The 20,727-nt window shown below is 35.5% G+C and overlaps 1 protein-coding gene and 1 long non-coding RNA gene across 18 annotated transcripts in view; one reads left to right on the forward strand and one right to left on the reverse strand.

Moving 5' to 3' along the window:
* Slc8a1 (solute carrier family 8 member A1) overlaps nt 1–20,727 on the forward strand; it is a 386,292-nt gene that overhangs the window by 45,410 nt on the left and 320,155 nt on the right. For 13 of the 17 annotated variants that reach the window (XM_021253768.2, XM_087216092.1, XM_087216084.1 and 10 more), the window contains one exon: nt 14,769–14,810. The exons of the other annotated variants lie outside the window; for them this stretch is intronic. Coding sequence is in view for 1 of the 13 variants with exons in the window: in XM_087216084.1 (XP_087072210.1) it covers nt 14,769–14,810 (42 nt within the window). In the remaining 12 variants the exon portion in view is untranslated. Of the gene's footprint in view, nt 1–14,768; nt 14,811–20,727 lie in introns of those variants that run through there. 17 annotated transcript variants of the gene reach the window in all.
* On the reverse strand, nt 8,034–20,669 carry LOC106008916 (uncharacterized). The gene is made up of 3 exons (XR_015452996.1): nt 20,087–20,669; nt 19,438–19,578; nt 8,034–16,754 (listed from the first exon to the last, which is right to left on the reverse strand). It is a non-coding gene; the product is annotated as an uncharacterized LOC106008916 (long non-coding RNA).

Raw genomic sequence — 20,727 nt, forward strand, 5'->3', positions numbered from 1 at the left:
TGCTTTTCTTCATCTCTCTGTGGACTCTCCTGACAGCTCCTGCATTATAGCATGCATTAATTACACAGTCCAACTCTGACTCCACTTCCCTGCACACACTAGATCTCAAGACGTGCTCCTGCTCTTTTATTGGCATTGACAGTCCACAGCAATGCACAGTCCAGAACAGAAATCTGCCCCACCCATCTTTCTGTGGACTTACTTCCCAGCAAACTCTCCTGCTAGCTGTGCTTAAAAATATCACTCTTCCCCACTGTCAATCTCTGCCCATAGCTATCTCCCCACTGGATTCCCTGCTTCCATCCTACCTCAGGCCATGTCCCCAATTTACTCAGAATGATCTTCTTTAAACAGGACACTCCTAGAGCGACCTTCCAATAGCTTCTGTGCTCTTTCTTCCTTGTAAGAAGCTCTCAGGGACTTCTTGGGGTCCTATAAAATCTGTCCTTGAAATATTACACACACACTCATTTTCTAGTCTCTACTGTTCATTTGGCTCCAACAATATATGTTCCTGCTGTTTCCTTTAATTCAAATAAGTCAGTTTTCCTCTCACTTCAAAAATTAACATTTTCCGTGGCCTCCCCATCAGAGGACTCTTGCCCCAGAATGGACCCCACATATTTGATTCAAGTGTCTGACTAAATATCACCTCCTCAGAGGGACTTTCAATGAACATCTTACCCAAATTCCCTTTTTCGTACTTCCTTTCTCAGTAGCTTGCTTAACTTCTTTTAAAAAATAGGACTATTACTATCTAACATTCAAATGTATCTTTATTTTTTGTGTTTGCCAGCAAAGGCAAGCTTCATATAAGTAAGACTTATATCCTGGCATTCTTAAATGAGTGTATTGGTTTTAGCAGGGGTCAAGAATTCAGCCTCTTTGCAAATGAAGTCAAGTATGAAGTCTGGACAACATAAAGTGACTCTGGAAAGCTGAGACAGCTCACTGCTGTAGGCCTTGAGTCCAGAATATTGTAAGTTCCTCTCCAAGGAAGACAACTTAATATAGGTTATTGAAAATTGCATATGATAAACATGTGCATAGAAAAATGTCAGAGTTCCTGAAAGAGACCCTCAAGGCTTGCATTAAAAAGTCTAGCCTCAAAAATCTTTTAATCGACTTATGAATATTTTCAATTTGTTTCCTTTATTTCCATGCTTTTTCCCAAAACACAAGCTCTTAAAGAGACAAGAAGTTGGGGAATATGTTAAGGCTATTATCTTCTGAATAGAAAGGGACTTATAACGAGAAAATTCCTTTAAATCTTTTAAAATGTGTGAGACATCATAGAAAGTTAAGGTTTTTGGGGGGGTTGCAACTGAAAATAGAAGCCAAGGCTTATGTAATAATCTACAGGAAGTCCTGAGGTTGGATGCTTTTAGTTGGTACACTGTCATTCTAAAAGAACACTTCTCGAAAGTGTGATCTGGTGGCCCCAAAGAATGCTGAATACTTTTCAGATGCCATGATGTCTAGTTGATCATATGACAACAATCTTACTTGCATTGTTCATCCTCATTTCCCCACAAGTACGTCTGGAGTTTTCTAGAGGCCACCTGTTTTGTGATATTATCGCAGGTTAAAAGGAGAACCAGATATAAAAATCTCTCTTCTACTACCCTAAGTATTTGGAAATTATGGAAAATAAGACCATTCTTCTCACTAGTTTTATTTTGGAAAATGTAGTTTTTGTCTTTTATCTATTTGTTTTTTAGTGCTATAAATTTAACCCAGGGTCTCACATTTGCTAAGCATGTGCTGTACCATCCAGCCCTGAAAAATATAGTTATTTTTGCAGAAACATTATTTCTATTAACGTATGAGTATGTTATTATTTTGAATTTTTATTAGTATAGTTTGTGTGTGTATATATATATATATATACTAAACATATTAATCATGGAGAATTGGTTCATATACATATATTGTTGCTATTTTTACATGAAAAAATAACTAGTAAATTTTTAGTTTTCCTTTCTAACAACAATAAGTATCTATAGATACATCCACAATAAGTATCTATAGATATTATTTGCATAAAAAATTCTTATGTGTTCTAAATTTTTAATAGCAGAAAGAGGTCCACAAAATTTGAGAACTGCTGTCTGAAACATTAAGCTATCAACAATTATTTTTCTAAATGCATACTTTAAAAATTAAAGACAATAAGGACATAGTGACCTTGATTGCTTCAAATTATATGTATGGATTCCAAGACAATCATGATTTATTTTTCTATCTATTATGTCTCTTTCAACAAAAATGTATAGTCTCAGACACTTTTTCCAATTTATTTGTATGTACAGTAAAATAAAGCTTTGCAAACAGAAATCCATGACAACCTATGAAAACTTCAAGGCTAGTATTGTAGCCATGAGCACAGGCTCCTGAACCAAATTATTCAACCCTTCTATGCTCCAGTTCCTTTAACTCTAAACTAGAGATGCTATTAGTATCTAAATCAAAGGGCTGGTAAGAAGATTAAATAAGTTCACATTTACCAAGTATTCATACAGTGCTAGGGACATTTAGTAAATGTTAGCTGCTTTTATCACTAATTTAGTAACATTAATTATCATTATAATCATTAATGAGACTAGTATCAAAATGCTACTTGAAACTCTGGAAGAAAACAGGGAAACATTCTTAAAACCTTAGGAATTACAAGTAGAATCATAAATTCAATCTTACCATTGAGTCAGTTTCCTTTTCTGAAAAATCATGTATGTTTTCATCCAAGAGTAAATTTCTTCTTCTGGTACACTAACCACTAAGCACGTAAAAAGGCTTCATTAAGTAGTTTAAATATATGCTTCAACAAAGAAAACAAGACTGCATGTTATAAAAATTAATAATTATAGAAAAGCCAATCTGTTAGTTGCCAGGTATATCATCTCCTAGTGACACTGTTTCCCCAGCCAGTACACCATATTTAAAATTCTATTCATAGAGGATAATTGTCCCAACAGAGCACAGTAAAGTCAATGAAAACAGTCTATTGAGAGACTCTGTTCTCATTGTTTGCATTATAGAAAGGACTGCAGCAGAAAGAGCCTTAAATGGTATATCCTAGATCATGGAAATTATTTTTACATTTGCACTAGGATTATGACATGTGAAATGATATTTTAAATTTTAATCCTAAATCTACATTTATTTTGAATATCAGTTTATATTACAATAAAAGCAACTAAATATATTTTTCAGAATATCGGAATAAACTTCAAAATTTCAGAACTGCATAACCTTGCTTGAGGTAGTGAATTCCCCACATAGGCTGATAAAAGTCTATGTATTTTCATCAGAAAGACAAACAAAAACATCAAGTCCATTTAATTCTGATGTTTGCTCACTGCATTAATACAGTAGTAAAAAAGTACACCACCTTTTGGTTGTCTATGATAAAAACAAACACTCTGCAAAAACCCATTTCATCTTCTGGACAACTCTAATTCATTTATTCAACAAACATTTATGGGCCGGACATTCTTCTAGGAACTCGAAATATGTCTAGGAATGAAACATTTAAAATCTTTGTCTCCAAGTGACATATTATTTTGGGGAAAGGCAGACTAAGTAATGATAAGTAAAAAATAGATTTGACAGAAAGTGTTATGTGCGTTGGAGAAAAATAAAGGAGGTTGTGGGAAAAGGAATGCTGGGATGGAGATGAAGAGATGTGAGAAAAGGCTACTCCCAGAAGTAAAAGAAGCAGGAATGAGGTTTTTATGAAGGTTTATACTTGGACACTAATTGAAATCTCCTATCTGAAATCATATCAGATAAATTTAATTTATTTATAACGAGGTAATTTTTATTAAATCTTTAATCTTTCAGGCTGGTTATCTTCAGTTGTTTTGTTATTTATCGTATGCTATGATTTCTCCATCCTTCTTGTCTTGGGTTTCTTTCCTAAGGGCACACCCACCCAGGTACACTACACTGAAATGCAGAGTAGAATGGAAAATTTGCCCACCACTTTCATTCTGTGTTCTGCCTTCAGATGTGAGCGACACTACCTTAGGTTAGCTTTCTTACCCCCACGTTTGCATTACGTGCCTGCTTTATACATTATCTTACTCATATTGTGCTGTATCATAGCTCATCTTAAACTTGGCAAACTCCTAGCTGCTTTCTGATTCATAAACTCCACAACAGCAAATGTTCGGAATATTCTATTTCGTAACAGTTCTTGACACATAGTAAGTGCTCATACTAGGTTGAATTAGATGAATTAGTATCTTCACAAATCTAATAGTGGCCACTGATTTGATATACAAACTCTATGAGTGCAGGAAATTTTATTCTGTTTACTGCTATATCAGCAACACTTCAGACAGGCAGAGTTCATATTAGACATTTAAAACACATTTGTTAGAAGGTTATACATTATGAAACAGCCCAGATGAGTGTTGGGTGACAATGTGCACGGATGTGTAATTGGCAAATAATTCTAAATTTCAGCCTTATGTTAATATAGTGTTAATGTTTCACAAAATGCTTCCTTGTGTGTGTTCTATGTAATCTCTCTAACTCTGTGCAATATGTAGAATGGAATGTCTCTTTTCCATTTTTATTAAAGGAGCAATTTTATGAAGCTCACAGAGATTAAAGGGGCAATTAGAATTATAGATGTTGTCAGGCTTAAATCATGACCACCAATTCAATCTCTTTACTCAACAATATGCCAGAGAAAGTTTACTGCATGGTTGACATGCAAAATGGACATTTCTTCACCATGTGAAAGTCAGAAGTTCTTCTGTAACAGCACTTGGTCTTTCTATACCATGTCCATTTTTCTGCTTCCATGACCCATGTTTACCATTTTCCTGGTTCACAGTGAATCACAGTCTATTCCTTTCTCAAGGGAGAAGAATATTCTATCCCAATAAACTTGATGCTCTCCTGTTTTCATCTACTAAATGGCACATTACAACAAAATGCACATTTTAAAAATCTTATTAAGATTTATTAGCATAATACATATGGAAGTTCTGGCTGATATTTTGATTAAAAAATGGAACTTGCCCTATCTTGCTAAAGTTAGGTGATATTTTTACTATTTATACTTTTAAAAACTTGTTTCAGTTCATCGCAACTGCAGTAATCATTTCAGATTTCCTGTCAACTTTATTGCCTGGGGCTGTGTGAATAGGGTATTTCCAGACACATGCCTGAGCTCAGTGCCTTCTTATTTTAATGAAGGATGTGCTTCCCGGGTATGACTGATGGTGAAACATTATTTTTAGGCAGCAAAAGCAATTCTGTGTGTTTAGCTTACAATTTATTACTGTCTCAGTATACAGGGAGGTCAGGGAGTAGTATACCCCTGTTTCATAGGGGTTGGATTGTGCTAATGTCATGAGAGTTTAGACATTGACTGATAATGTAATCTATTCCAACAGAAATGTGGTGACAGATAATTAAATAAGATAGTATTTGTAATTAAGGCTTGTCAAATAGGGCTTGCAAGGTAGAAAAGAAGTGAAGATGAGTCACATGCAAGCAGTGGTCAAACAGGCAAAGAATGGAATAAAGAATTTGGAATCCAAGTCCCTGTTTAGGAGCTTATGTGCTTTACTCTCATCTGTAAAATAAAGTTATTTATACTTATGTCAGAGAATGGTTCTGAAGATTAAATGGAATACCATGTATAGAGTCTCCATGCACTACAGGATGCTAGCATGCAGAGGTTTCTGTCTGAAAAACAGCCCTCCATGGAAAGCTTCCAGCAGTCCACTGCAATATGAAAGCATCAGTCTCACAGGTGATGAGCTAAAGTCCATGCATCACATTTTAAAAGTTGTATCTGGAACTCACAGTAAGAGCAAAACCACTTAACTTCTTGTAATCTGAGCCATTCCATTTAAGGGAAGAGTAAACGTGTTAGATATAAATGACAATGCAGAGGATTCTTCTTCAGTTCCAAACTGAAAATGGTTTCATTAGTTTGTTTACAAATAAAGTATTATTAAGAATACATCTTTAATCATACTATATAAATTAAATTTTATTTTTATTTTTATTACTTGGGAAAATGTTTATGTATTTGTGAAAGTAAACAGAGAAAATTATTCAAATGCCACCATTCAAAAGCTGATAATTACAGGTTACATTTGAAAGGATAGTTTTTCAGAAGTTTTTCTATATTTATTTTTCTATCTATACATATGAAGTTATTTTTAACAAATATAAGATCCAACTATTTATGATCTTTTATAACTTGCTCCTAACACAACATATATGTTCATGTCAATGTAGATCTATATTGATCTCTACATCATTCTTCTCTTATCAGTGTAGATTTATGATCTCATTTTTAATGGGTACACATTGCTATCATAATGTTTTAGTGTACCATTAGACATTTAGATTGTTTGAAATAATTTTGTGCCAATATAAACGGTCCTTTTTTTAACTATGCATTTGTGCATACTCTTCAACTATTTATTTCAAGTATAGTACTTGATATGTTACTTTGATTAAACTTACCCTAAGGATAGGCACATTAAGAATTATATAAAGTTGGCCAGGTTGATCTCCAGAAAAACTGTTGTGAAAAATGGGAAATTTTTGAGTCTCTATAAATTTGAGGCTTAAATTGAAGAATGGTGATTTTTAATGCTGTTCCCAAAGGGAAAAAGATACATAAATTGTGAATTAATTATAGCCAGGATAAATGGGAAAGAATATACATAAGTAGGATTTATTGAAAGTAATAAAACTCTTTTCAAATTTAACTTCAGGGTAAACAAACAGTTGATGAAAGTTCTTCTAAGAATTTCAGCTAAATAAATGGGAAAGTAGTGATAGTTTCAGAATATTAGCATTTTGAAATCTCCAGTGAAATAACAAAGATAAGCAAAAATTATTAATGGTTGATGAAAACATTTGGTGGGAAACTTTATAATAAATAAACTAAGATGACAATAACTGAACACACTGACAGTTATCAAAACATCAAAAGGGGGCAGAAAGATTTTACATACTTCTTTAAATGACACAATAGAAGATATGACATGTAAACAACACTATTTATGACATCATCATGGCGATAAGTATTAAAGTTCATAGAAAAGACAGGGGACAGAGAAATCCACTAAAACAGTCCAAAGGACTGCAATCACAAAGTTTCAGAATGTTTAAAACATGGCACAACAACAACAAAAAGTAGTGTTTTCAGATATTAAATTGCAAGGGGAAAAGGCAGAATGCAAATTAATGAATACTGTATGTATGTATGAAAATACATTTAATATATTTAATGTTTTTATTATTATTTGGATCATTGTTGTCTTAAAGGTATATTGTTAATGAGATTATTAGAAATACCCAATGGGATTAAAGAGTTATTGTAAAGTTCTGACTATCACAATATTGTTGCAGTTTTGGCATATAGTCTTCTTTTAGAAGTAAAGTATATGGTGAAATATATACTGGTGAAATAATATGCAATATGTGATTGAAAATAGTTCAGTGTGATGGATGGAGGGGAAATTCAGATGCAACCACATAGACCATGAGTTGACAACTGCTCACACACAAGATGGGTAGATGGGGTTTGTTCCACTATGCCTTGCACTTTGTATATATCTAAAATTTATTATGGTAAAAGCTGGAATATGTCTTTAAACACTTATTACTATATACTATATAATATATATACTATTGACTATATATACTATATATACTATATATTATACTGTACATAATGTATATATAATATATATACTATATATTATACATAGTATTATTACAATACTATATAGTATATATACTATACATAACACTTATTACTATATATTATATAGTATATAATATACTACATGCTATACACACAGGAAATACAAAAAATGTAAAAAGGGGAAACCACTTTTAATTAAAAGGAATTTAAAAATATGAAATTATGATAATCTAACAATTCTTGGTTTTAGAAGGCACTTACTTAAATCAAATGAACAATGTTAAGAATAATGCAGAAATATATTAAAAGTTTTTATAATTAAAATAATTTGAGGATTGCTGATTAGAAGAAACTAGTTACATGGATTAAAAAGAGCATATTTTGTGAAAGGCAATAATAGTCTATAATATAATTTACATAAACAACACTAAATAACAATTATTTTTTAATAAGCAAATGCTACTAAAGTTTGTATTATCACAAAATTATGTTTCCAAAGAAAAAGAGTGATTGTACATTGTACATAATAAAAGAATTGCCAAGAATACAATGAGCTCCTAATAATGCATACCACTTGCTTATAAAGTACAATGTGATAAAACTAAGACTTGAATCCAGAAGAGTAAGTATTGAGATTTTATACTGATGCGTCAATGTTTTAATGAGGGAAAGAGATCAAAATCTGTCCAATACTCCTATTTAACAGATATGCAACCTGAAATAGAGGAAGCTGAAGTAATTTGCTTAAAGTTATACTGATAATTTATAGTGGATAAATCTGTCTTATGCCAAATCTTATGGTCACATATGAAAAAATTCATTATTCCAATTATGTTGTCAATATTTCTTTGTGAAGATGATTTTAAAAAACCATAACATTTAATACATATCATTAATGTACTAGATAAAGATGATGAATATATTAGCAAATGTAAAGTCTGACAGAAGCCCTCTGTTGTTTTCTTTGGGAAAAAGGGAAATTAATTGAGATTTACTTAAAGTGTGCAGAGTTCTGAAGGGAATAATGAGATAGACACTATGATTTTTATGTGAATATCAAATGGAAAGACAGATTATATGACCTTTAATTAAGGGGGGAAAGGTCTTTCAAAAGAGCAAAAAGCCAGCATATCATTGTTCTATAGAACAACCACAAAAGCAGACAACAGCAGCCACCTATGCTTTTAATTGAGAGAAAGATAATTAGAGCAGTGAATGACAAAGTTCAGACCTTTGGCCTCTATCTGTCTGTATTTAACCCCATTCACAGCACCTCTCCCCTTCAGAGCTGGGAAAGTTGTGCTGCCAAGTGTTCTGTGGGGTAACATAATACTCTATAGGGAAAATCTTTTCCCTTCCAACAGAAATGAGATTGGGTTTGTAATATGTCTCAGCACAATCTGAACTCTGTGCAAAACAATTGCATTTGCCAGATAGAAAACTTGGGGTTAATGGTAGAATCTGTGTACACAAATGAAAGCTGAACAACCTTTCTGGAGGACAGATAGATGCCTAGGGGACAGGACAACCCCTGTGCTCCAACCAATTTAGTTGCCAGCCACCCTTCTGGAATTGCTTCAGTTCTCTCTATAGAATCTTTAATCAGCTGCCCTCCTGGTGTGCACCAGGTGGGATTTTACTCTCAATTTAATCCTCCTTTTAAAATTTATGTGCAGCTTTTCTTCCATTCTCTGCACATTTTGTTTTTAGAACACCAGTTCCTGTAGGATATATGATTGACTAATCTCAGTATGTAGCCACTACTATATTTAATGCTCTTGGGTATTCATGAGGAGTTAATGATGTCAAGTAATCATATATAGCTTTTCAGGTATATCATACATCTAAATAAAGACATTAGCTAGCTTCCATCGGAAATATGAAGTTTAAGTGATGAATGTCAGCATCTATGCCCACTGGAAGAAAAGAGGGTGCAGTCAACAAACTAACATGAATTATTAGGTATTATTACCTGCATAGCATGGGCCTCAGTACTGTGGATGCAAGAAAGTACAGGATCATATTTCCTGTCATTACAGAACAATCTTCATTTATTGTACCCCATGATCCACACAATAACATTGAAAGAAGCAGAAAAGTTATTAACATCCTAAATTTGCAAGGGAAGCAAGACTCAGAGTTGTAGCTTTACTAGCAATTAGTAACAGAACTTTATACCCTTCAGGTATATGACCGGTAGCTGACCATCTTACTGGATGTCAAAGCTGATAGCCTCTGGTGGACTACCAGCAGAGCTTCCTTCCTGCAATCACTTTCTGAAAGGCTTATCAGTCCTGAACATCTTTAGGCACTTTTAGTTATTGAAAGAGCCCCCATTCTGGTAACTGACTCATTCCTATTTATTGTTAAATATCAGTCTCATAATTAATTCAAAAATTTTCCCCAAACCCCTGCACTCACTATAGCAGACTGCATTTATAATAACTTGGAGAGGTTATCAATTCACTCAGCCAATTTCCTCCTTTTCTTTGTCCATTTTGCACTGCTACCACAAAATATCTGAGACTGGGTAGTTAATAAAAAGCAGACACTTGTTTTCTCAGTTCTGGAGTCAAAGAAGTCCAAGATCAAGGTTCTGGCATGTGGTGAGGATCTTCTTGTGTTCTCACGCAGAAAAGGTGGAAAGTAGAAGGGCAAAAAAAGGAGAACTCCAGGTCTTTCCATGACAGAAGGGCACAAGAGACCAAATCCACTCCTCTAAGCACTTTTATGCTGACATTAGCGCACTTGTAAGAGTGGAGGCCTCATGATATAAACACGTCTCATTAGTCCCTACCTCTCAACTCTGTTTCATTGGAGATTAGGTTTCCAACACACAAATGTTGGAGGATATATTCAGATCATAATACCCTTTTATAACAAAGCTAGAGCACATTTATTCTGTAATAAAATTGATAATATAACTTATTTAACATTCTACAGAATACTCCAACTATAACACAGAAGGGTATACATAGTAACCTTTTGCAATAAATCAATGTTTTCACATTGTGTAAACACTCAGATATGACCACACTTGATTAGATGTGGTGGCCAGATGCTTGCCCCGTTAGGTAGATAGAACTTAATATTGGATACAAGAGCAACAGCCATAATCTCTAATGGGCAACACTGCCAGAGTAACGTTCTAAAATGGTGAAGAGTTCTTTTTAAATTCTAAATGAAACAAAATACAATCTTTCTTCAATATGCACAATAGTTTATTTCTGCAAAAGTCAGTATAAACCGTGCAAACATCCATAGTTTCTCTATAAAAGTGAGAGTGAGGCTGTGGGCTTGGATGATAGATATCTTCACCTGTGTAAGTGCTCTGCGGGAACATCCGAAATTTATGTGAAGGCCATTTAATTGCTGTATAGAACTGTTCCCACACACTGTGTTGAATGTCTAACTCCAGCCCAATGAATGTCTACAGCAACGTCCACATTATTGTGACAACAACAAAACACTTCACGAATTATCAAATTTTCCCCTTGGGAGTATCCCCATTGAGAACTTTCATTCCAGAGTCTTGGAAAGCACAGGGACATTGTTTACTGCCTTGCCCACCTTTCTTGTCCTACACTCCCATGGCAACAGGCAGGGGAGAGAACACCTCTTATAGCCAGGTTATAGCTCCTTCATGACAGTGCCTGCCACAGACTAATCTCACTTGTTTTATATTCAGTGGGGATGGGCAAAGTACTCAACTGTCCCAAGATACTTTTGAATTAATGTCCCTTCCAGGCCCTGGGGGAACTTATGTGTGATTTTTCTCTTATAGGTTGATCCACCCAACTTCTGGCCCACACAAAATTCACTTCATGTCCTGGGTAGAGCCCTTGCCAATCCACAGCTTCGATCTCATCTCTCCACTATGACCTCACTCCTCAGATCATTCTAAATACAGTACCTCTCTGACACCAAGTCCGTCTACACCCTGTTTCTCCCCATTGGTTTCTCACCTACTCTGGGAGTATATGATGTGAAGTAGACTACAGACCAAGACATTCTCTTATTCTCACAGCCATTAAAGCACTTTTTGGTGCCATCTATTTCCTTTATCTTAAAGACTAGAAACTAGTGGGTACTTCCCTCCACAATTCTTAACCTGGGCTGGGGGGGCAATACATGAGCCATCACTGCTTTGCTTCTGTATCACAGTGGGGAAATCTTCACATGATCAGGTAGAAATACAGGAATCTTTTAAAGTTAAGAAACACATTGATTCCTTTCCACACTTAAGCCAATGTTTTTCTTGTTACATTAACTATCGATGTTTCTTTTGTAATCATTCTCCTTGATCCAAAAAGTCTAAGAGAGTAATTTGGAACAGCATATTAGGTAGGGATGTGGCATTGAGAACAAGTTTCCACCAAGTAATCTTAAAAAGCAATATGGTGGGGAATTTTGGTAATTGTTGTGATTAGTGATAAGCACACAAGACAAGGCACAACAGTGAAAGTGAGATCATATCTAGAAAACATGATTTTAGTTTTAACTTTCCAGTTGTCAAATATCTCCTAATTTCTAACTCAAAAGGATTTCTGCTAAATCATATGAAATGAAGGAAGGTGAGAAAGATATCATATATATAATATAAAGACTATATGTGTATATATATAGTCTAGAATCTAGACATTGTAAGGTCAAATTGTTCTATATTGAAACTAAGACCAGGCCGCAGGATGAAACAAGAGAGTCATCTTGTCCTTAAGGATTAGGAAGTGTCAGAAGAGATGTTAGAAATGCACATAGAAGATTAAACCAATTGACTTACCTTTTGACCTGCTATCCAACCAACTGGAATGTATTTAGCAAAACTATATCCATATGTGCATATATATATATATATATATACACACACACACACACATATAGTCTTTATATTATATATATGATATCTTTTGATCACATATTATATATATTCATATATTGTGTATATATATAATATATTATATATAGAGAAATGATCTTTATGTGTATTTAGAGTGCCTCCACTGATTTTGTATAAATCTAAAATGATAGTAAAATAGTAAAAATAATTATACCTAGGGGAAGTAAGAGGCTCTATCTAAAGTTCATACTTAACAAAACATTGCTCCATTCAGCTTTACTACATAGTAGATTTAAAAGTTTAGTGGGCAGGTAAGGGATCTCTTCACCTGTTCCCTTGTTACAACTCAGCCCTATGTTGTACAAAGAAGACCAGATATTTTTAGATTGCTATAAACAGACAGCAGCACACCAGGGCAGAGGGAGTGGGGGCAGGAAATTTAAGGTGCAAAGAATAAGGGGATACATTGTCTGTAGAGAATTTAAACACATAATAAAACCAAGTGAGGGTGTCTGCTTTTTATTATCACTATTCTTCATCTCAGCGATGAAATACTCTCTGACCTCTAAAGCAGACTACCACCCCCATCCCCACCATGGTAAGGCAGTTCCATGGTATGGAATGCTTTTCCAAGCATACTAACAGCCTTATAAAAATCATATGTGTTCGGGTTGAAACCATCCAGAATGACTCCCTCGGAATGAAAACAGTGCTTTTAAAAACTACTGGTCTTAAAAAAATAAAAAAATAAAAAAAAAATAAAAACTACTGGTCTTGAAGAGCATGAAACTCTTTTTTTTTTATTTTTTTTTTATTTTTTTTTTATTTTTGGTACCAGGGATCAAACTCGGGTCCTTGCGCTTGTGAGGCAAGCAGCAGAACCACTGAGCTAAATCCCAGGCCTAAGAGCATGAAATTCTGCCAAGATTAGAGCCAAAGTCGGGGAAAAAGGATTGTCATTTACAGTCATTACTTAGGCCCTCTTTGAGATCATTTTAATCATCTCTTCCCTGATCACTTTATCACTGGTCATGCCCACATTAATATGTCTCAGACCATGTCATCAAGATGGACCTTCATAAACCACATAGAATTCACTTCTTCAAAATCATGAAAATAATTCTACTTATGAGACTAAATTCCTAGGGATCACGGATGATATCTAGTGTGTTTTTCAATCACCATGCCTCTGAATGGAGGAGTCACTTACTATTTGCCTCCCGAGTGATTTAAAAATCCAACCAGTAAATCTGCTGCAAAATTTCCATTATATGTTTGCCCTTTAATGAGGTATTTTCCACTAATTTGCATCATTTATTAACACATTGATTAGAAGTTATGACTTAAGCAAGCACTTTGAGGTGCTAAATGATTTTCCATCCAAGTATTATTTTTCCTTGAGCAAGTTCTGTATTCAGAGGTTTCTTTTTTTGATAAAATAAATAGGAACAAACAAAACGAAACCTGTGTGAAATTGGGTAATTTCAAATAAGAATAGAGGGAAAAGGAAAAGGAAGTGTGACAGACTCCAAGAAAGGAAGCATGGAGCCATCCTTTGGTTATGCATATGTGAGTCCCCTCTCTCCTTACCAATGTTGTTGAGTTTGCGGCAAGGGTTCACTTATTGTAGAGCTTATTTACATAAAGTTGGCCATCCAGCTACATTACTGAGATGCTATACAGTAAATAAAACCACAGGAGCACTTAGAATTATTATAGCATCTTCACCTTAGAAGAAACACTGTAACTTTATGTGCAACTCAGGGAGCATTCTGTTTGGGACAGCCAACAAGTTTATATAACATCAATATATTCAGGTCCCTGAATATAAAGGTGCAACACATGTGATCGTGCATCTGTCATTAACCCTAATAAAATCCAGTGGTTTTGAGGTAGCAATTCCAAGAGAGCTTCAAGAAAGACAGAAAATAATCATCAAACAAATTAAATGCTTATCACTTAATCTGCTTGGAATCCTGAAAAAATAAAATGATGCTGTTGTCAATAGGAAGCTTTAGAGCATTCACTTCCTTCCACAGCTGGCTAACTAGACTAGTAGTACCTCCTCCCCAAATGCCCTATTTCATTTTCCTTGTTTTATTGCTTTCATAGTTTTATTTCTCTCTGACACCCTACAATGTGTAGATTTGTTCATTTTGCTTTTGAATGTTGTTTTCCTCATAGAATGTAAGTTCCAAAAGAGTAGGAATTTTATTGATGTTTTTCCTTTCCTTTCTTTAGTGTCTGGGATGACAGTGCCTGGCCCAGAATAAGTTCTCAAAGGTATTTGAATGTGTACATGAAAAAATGAATGAACAAATGAATTAATATGATGATTATGACCTGCCTTTTATTTTTCTCTGTTTTGCCCAAATGTTTTCACCTTAAATGAGTTCTATGATGACTGGATGAACATAATCAGAAAGCTCAGAATTCCTTAATTCTTAAAACTTAATTTTCAAAAATTTAAGCATGACAATCATAAAGTACATACTTAATGAACTTAGTGAGGAAATAAGAGATTTTCTGACTTGTTTTTAAATGAAGCCAAATGAGAGCTTATTAGTAATTCCTGAGATAAGTAACAAAGGGTCAGTTTCCAGGCTCAAGCCTGAGGCCTGGTCAGATTGTCATCTCTGTGTGGTTCAGGTTCCTGCAGTGTCACAGGTAATCTGTCTGTCATCACAAAGCAGGTGGCCAGGCAGGACTGTGAGTGTGGATACAGTGACTATGTCAGTTGCTAACTAGGGCCTGTGCTGCAACTACAAGGAGGTGATTGGTGTTAAGTTACAATTTGCAGTGCACAAGGGCCAAAGAATTTACCGTATAAGCAAAATCTACCTTCTTACCACATACAACAGTCCCTTTCCAGTGGACAACGTGTTTTATTAATTCATCTACCATAATCCAAAAAATGCCCTAGATCCTAGGGGTAGAATGAGTGTTCAACATGACAGACATAGACCCAACTGCTATGGACTGTGCTTTCCTAGTCATTTCTTCCAATCTGCTTATGTATCTTTGTCAGGTTAATTAAGTCACCCTCTTCTGCCTTTGAGAGATTCAAGAAGGCCTTAAAATATGTGTAAGTTTTTATAAACTTCCAAGAAAAGTTTTCATTTTTATATTCTGTTAAATATCAATACCCAATAGAGCAAAATAGAAAATACATTGTCCTGGATATAAGGGAGCTTTTCACCAGTCTTTATCATAATTATCTACTTAGCCTTAGGCTGGTAATTTTTCTGCCCTGACTGAACTTTAAGCACCTAGAGAACTAAACTAAAAAGCAAGAAAAAAAAAAAAATACTCCCAACAAACCCACACCAACACCCACACCCACACCCTCCCCCCGACACACACACATTCACATGTACTGTACCTGTACACAGGCATGTACTCACGCACTCAGGATCCAGATAGGACCTCCGAGCAGTAAGAAGAAAATCTCCAAAGGTGAGGGAAGCTGGGCTTGAGTATGATTTTAAAACAAACGATTTGATACACAGGTGCAGCTAGGATTGAGCAAATCCTTGTGTATTTTCATACTCTGTCTACAAAATGAAAATAATCGTAGCTCCTCTAATTAGCTCTTAATAATTTGTTATATAAAAATTAAGTTAAAGAAGCAAATACTTTTAAAGCCTACATAAATAACTTACTGGTTATTTTGATGTACATACTTAGACATGTTGAAGCTAATCCAAAGAAAGCTAAGCTTTTCATGTGACAGGATGATATCTAAAAGAAAGAAAATAAAGAAGGATAAATGTGAGTCATTTGTAAGTGAATGGATGTACCTTGAGGCCATAATGTTAAGTGAAATGAATCAGACACACAGCTTAAATGTTGTATGATTTCTTTTATATGAGAAACCCAAAATATAAATAAATTAAAGGGCAAAATAAATGATACTGAGAAACAGGGAGGTAGATCTTTTGCAAAAGAGGAGAGGACCAAGAGGTGGAGGGGGAACAAGGGAGGAGAAGGGGAGAAAAAAAGAATGATGATGTATATATGCATATAACAACTCTTCACAATGAATGTAATCATTATGTACTACAAACATACACTAATAAAAAATAACAGGAAATAGAATGTAGTTTCTGACCTTTACTTGACTGTGATTACTAAGAATTCTTTAGGGCATTGAGTAAGTCTGAATCTTTGGATATGAGAACATACACTCGTCTTATCCATGTACTTCCAGGTGTAGCATGCAGCATCCTTAAAATCATAGATGAAGACAACCACAAGTTCAGGCTATTTCCCCCACAGATATCTTTGTTATGACCATGTTCAAGAGCTACTTTCTGGGCAATGTGTTAACCATTAAAATACTGGCAGTTCTCAGATTCAAATCAGTGGCCAGCAATTGAAAATGTAGTGAGGGAGCTATACATCATCGAGGATGCCTTAGAAAAGAGATTTATTGAAGAAGCTGACATGCAATCTCTCAGGGACATTGCCTCAGATCTGGACCGTGTGGAGCAACCTCCCAGGACAGACCACCCCAGGTGGCTCATTTTGAGGTGTTATTGATGAGGACCCCTTGCATCTACATTGAGAAGTCTGTGCCAACTTAGTGAAGTTCATGTCCTATAAAGTCCCCTTTTGATAACATTACCATGCCAACCAGAATCTGAGTTGTAATAGGATTTAAAGTGACTCTTTGAAATCCTACCCTCATACATAAAAGATATGTGATCAAGTTGATATCCACACATTAAAAAAAGAAAAATATTATGAACAAACATAACTACTGTCTGTGCTGACAAAATCAGAAAATACTAGCAGCTTTTTTCACTATAGAGAAGCCAAGTACTTTCCCTAAAGCAGAAATACATATTTTTCTGGATTACTCACTTTATAGAACTCTATAGAACAAAAGTATAGCATAATTATAATCAGTTATGAGATGGCCTGGTTATGGAGATTCTAGTTAATTTGGTTTTAAAAATTCATATGGATATAACTTTTATAGAATTCTATAACTAATAATAATAATATCATTGATTAATTACTATGCTCAAGCAAGTTCTCACAACTTCTTGAAGGAGGATTTTATGATCAAGATTTTGCAGACAAAATACATTAAGATTCTAGAATTTTAAAAAACTTCCCCAATCCCCCAAATCAAGAAGAGAACTGTGAGTCTCTAACACAGGTATTTTGACTTCCAAGTCTGGCTCTGAATCATACAGTTGTTCTTTTCTGACCCACTAATTGCTTTGATAATGATTCTACCATTGGTAAATTTGTGAGATATAAATTTGAGAGATATAAATTTGATATTTCCTTATGTAAAAAGGAGCAGTGAAAAAAAAAAAAAAGAAACCATCAGAATTCTATACAGCCCAACCCTTGAGTAAAAGTTGGTCAAATGTAGAATTGTAGGTCTCCGCAATCCCAAGACTACAACAAATTAATTGGAGACTCAGAGGAAGTGGGTGATCTCTCAGAAATGTAGCACAGAAGAGGAGGGTTGTAACTTCAGAACTACCTGGAAGGCTGCTCTTACTCTGTGGATTTTTATCTGCTACAAGGACCCATACTAGGGGGGTACATCAGTGGTGATTAACTGGTCAAAACAAAGCAGAGAAGTAAAAGTTCGACTGCAGAAAGAAGATCCTAGGGAAGGGGATGAATAACACTTAGAAGTCAACAAAGAATCCCCATGGTCAACCTTAAAGCAAAGAACCCTGGGTCCAATTGGCAAGACAGAAAATCTACAAGAGAAAATAAAGGGCCCAGTGGAGAAATGGCTATACTGTGCTCCACTACTGGCCTGGCTGGGAGCACTATAACACCTTCCTCTTATGTAGAAACCAGTGTGTAAATCAGCTTTTCATTGCTGTAATAAAATACCTGACAGGAGCAATTTAAAGGCAGAGAGATTTATTTTGGCTCATGGTTTCAGTCCATGGTTTCAGTCCATGGTTTTCTCTATCACTACAAGCCTGAAGCAGGGCTGAGCATTATGGTATGCAGCACATGGTGAGGAAAAGGTGCTTACCTCAAGAAACTAAGAAACAGACAGAGTCAGAGGAAAAGAGGCTGGGACCAGGCATAGCCCTGTGACTTCTCACTTCCCTGATGCTCTACCTCCTAGAGTTCCATCAATTCCCCAAAATGCTCTTAAATATGAAGAAGGTAGAGTGCTTATTATCCAATTATTCCCTGAAGACCAAGCAACCAAGTTTTCAACACAATGACTATCTTGGGGGACATTTTGAATCCCAACCCTAACAAGCAGAATGAGGAGTATGAGACTGATTCTGTGAACAAACAGACAGGTGGGTGGTGGCAGTTGGCACAGTAGGAAACTATGTGTGTATGGTGGGAGGGTGTTGCTAGCACTCTATTAACACATTTAAGAGGCCCAGGTGATAGAAAAAACAGTCATGGTATCTCTGACCTAGGTGACTCAAAGTAAATATGATAAGACCTACAACAAAGTACTTGTTTTCCCTATAATGAAAAACTATAAGGTGTTTTATTACAGTATCAGATATTTTAAAAACACATTTTGGTATTCATGATTTCAGTTCTAACTGCAGACTGAACAAAAAGAGCAAATTTACATCATATATACTTGGTTTGAAAATGCATACACTAAAGGATCTCCTGAATGTTTGCTAGGAAATAGTTCATAAAACTCTGAACCATATTTAGAATATATCTAAGTGATATTCCTGTGGAGTTACTAAGTTGTTGTGCAACACTGTTTTGGGAAGAGAGCAGTGGAAAATGGTGACTCCAAATCCCAAGTCCAGAGGAAAGAATAGCAATCAATATATGAGAAAACCATTAAGAAATACTATTGCAATTGGAATGTAAATCATCACCTGCTCAGGTACAGTATCTATCTCCAAAGCCACAGCCTGCAGTGAGCTCACTATTTCCTTACCTGGAGCTGTAGTCTCCTGTTGCCTTGTGCTGGTGACATAGCCTTTGATAATTCTTGCAATAAAAATCCAGTCATGTATGACATTTAGGAGGGAGCAAAAGGTTCAATCTGCCCCAGGCCCTGGAACCATTATAAAGATGCCTATAAAAAAGTAAAAGAAAATTAGGGGTCCAGAAATTGAGGCAAATCAAAAAGAGTATCAGATCACCAGGCTCTAGACTGCTTCTTTTCTTTTTTTTTTTTGGTACCGGGGAGGGGATCAAACTCGGGTCCTTGTGCTTGTGCAGCAGGCGGCGAAACCACTGAGCTAAATGCCCGGCCCTAGACTGCTTCTTTATAATGGTTCTAGATAAAGAAAAGACAACATAGTGGTTTTTTTCCCCCAAGAATTCAAATTAACCTACGTATTTATACTAGGAAAGAGAAGGAATAAGGAGGACCAAGATGTAACTTTAACATCATTTTGGCTAAGACACAATTAACATTAGGCATCACTGGAACATAGGCATTTAAAGACCAAAGCCGTTGTAACCTTTGTCACAAATATACTTGTACTTTCAAGAAAATCTTGTTACTAAGTGGCCTACTATCGCAAAACAGGCCACACCCTTCCCATAAAATCTATTGCAATGACATAGAGCTCACTCACATTTTTATTTCGCTCTTCCACGTGTCTCCTTTATTACCAGTTGTTCCATTTTCCTATGCCTGGAGTCTTTAGTTACCGTCCTCTCTTGGTGTCATTTAGGAGCAGCCCCTTTTCTCTCCAGGTCCCTTTCATTGAGTCTGAGCCAAATATCTGCCTCTCACACTCCCTGGAAGTCTGTTTTTGGCTGAGGACATACTTGCACAGAGAGATGGTGACCTTCTGTGTCTCCCCATGTGTCAGTCAGTGACGTCTCACAGAGATTCTGTGTGGAGAGTGGTTCCCAAGAAAATCTGACTCAGAAAACAAAATGATGTTAGGAAGGAAGGATTCCTGCAAATTTGCAAGACAAGAAGCAGCTTGGAGCTTCTTTTGTGAGCCAAGGTCCATAACCACCAGAGAGATGTGACAGAGCTCTTCTCATTCAGCTAGCATCAGTGGCACTTGTAAATCTGCGAGACATGCAGACCCCGGAACCATCAAGGTCTAGTGAATAAGAAATTGTGACCCCCAGCTGACTCATCCTCACATTCACGTTTGAGGAGTCTTGGCCTAGAGCAGTAGTTCCCAAACCTTCACTGCACATAGGAATGGACCAAGGAACATTAAAAAAAAAAAAAATCAAATTACTGATGCATGAGTGC

Source organism: Heterocephalus glaber, unplaced genomic scaffold (genome assembly GCF_053883595.1).
Source record: "Heterocephalus glaber isolate CG9 unplaced genomic scaffold, H.glaber_assembly_v1.0 deba00001457, whole genome shotgun sequence".
Lineage (NCBI taxonomy): Eukaryota > Metazoa > Chordata > Mammalia > Rodentia > Bathyergidae > Heterocephalus > Heterocephalus glaber.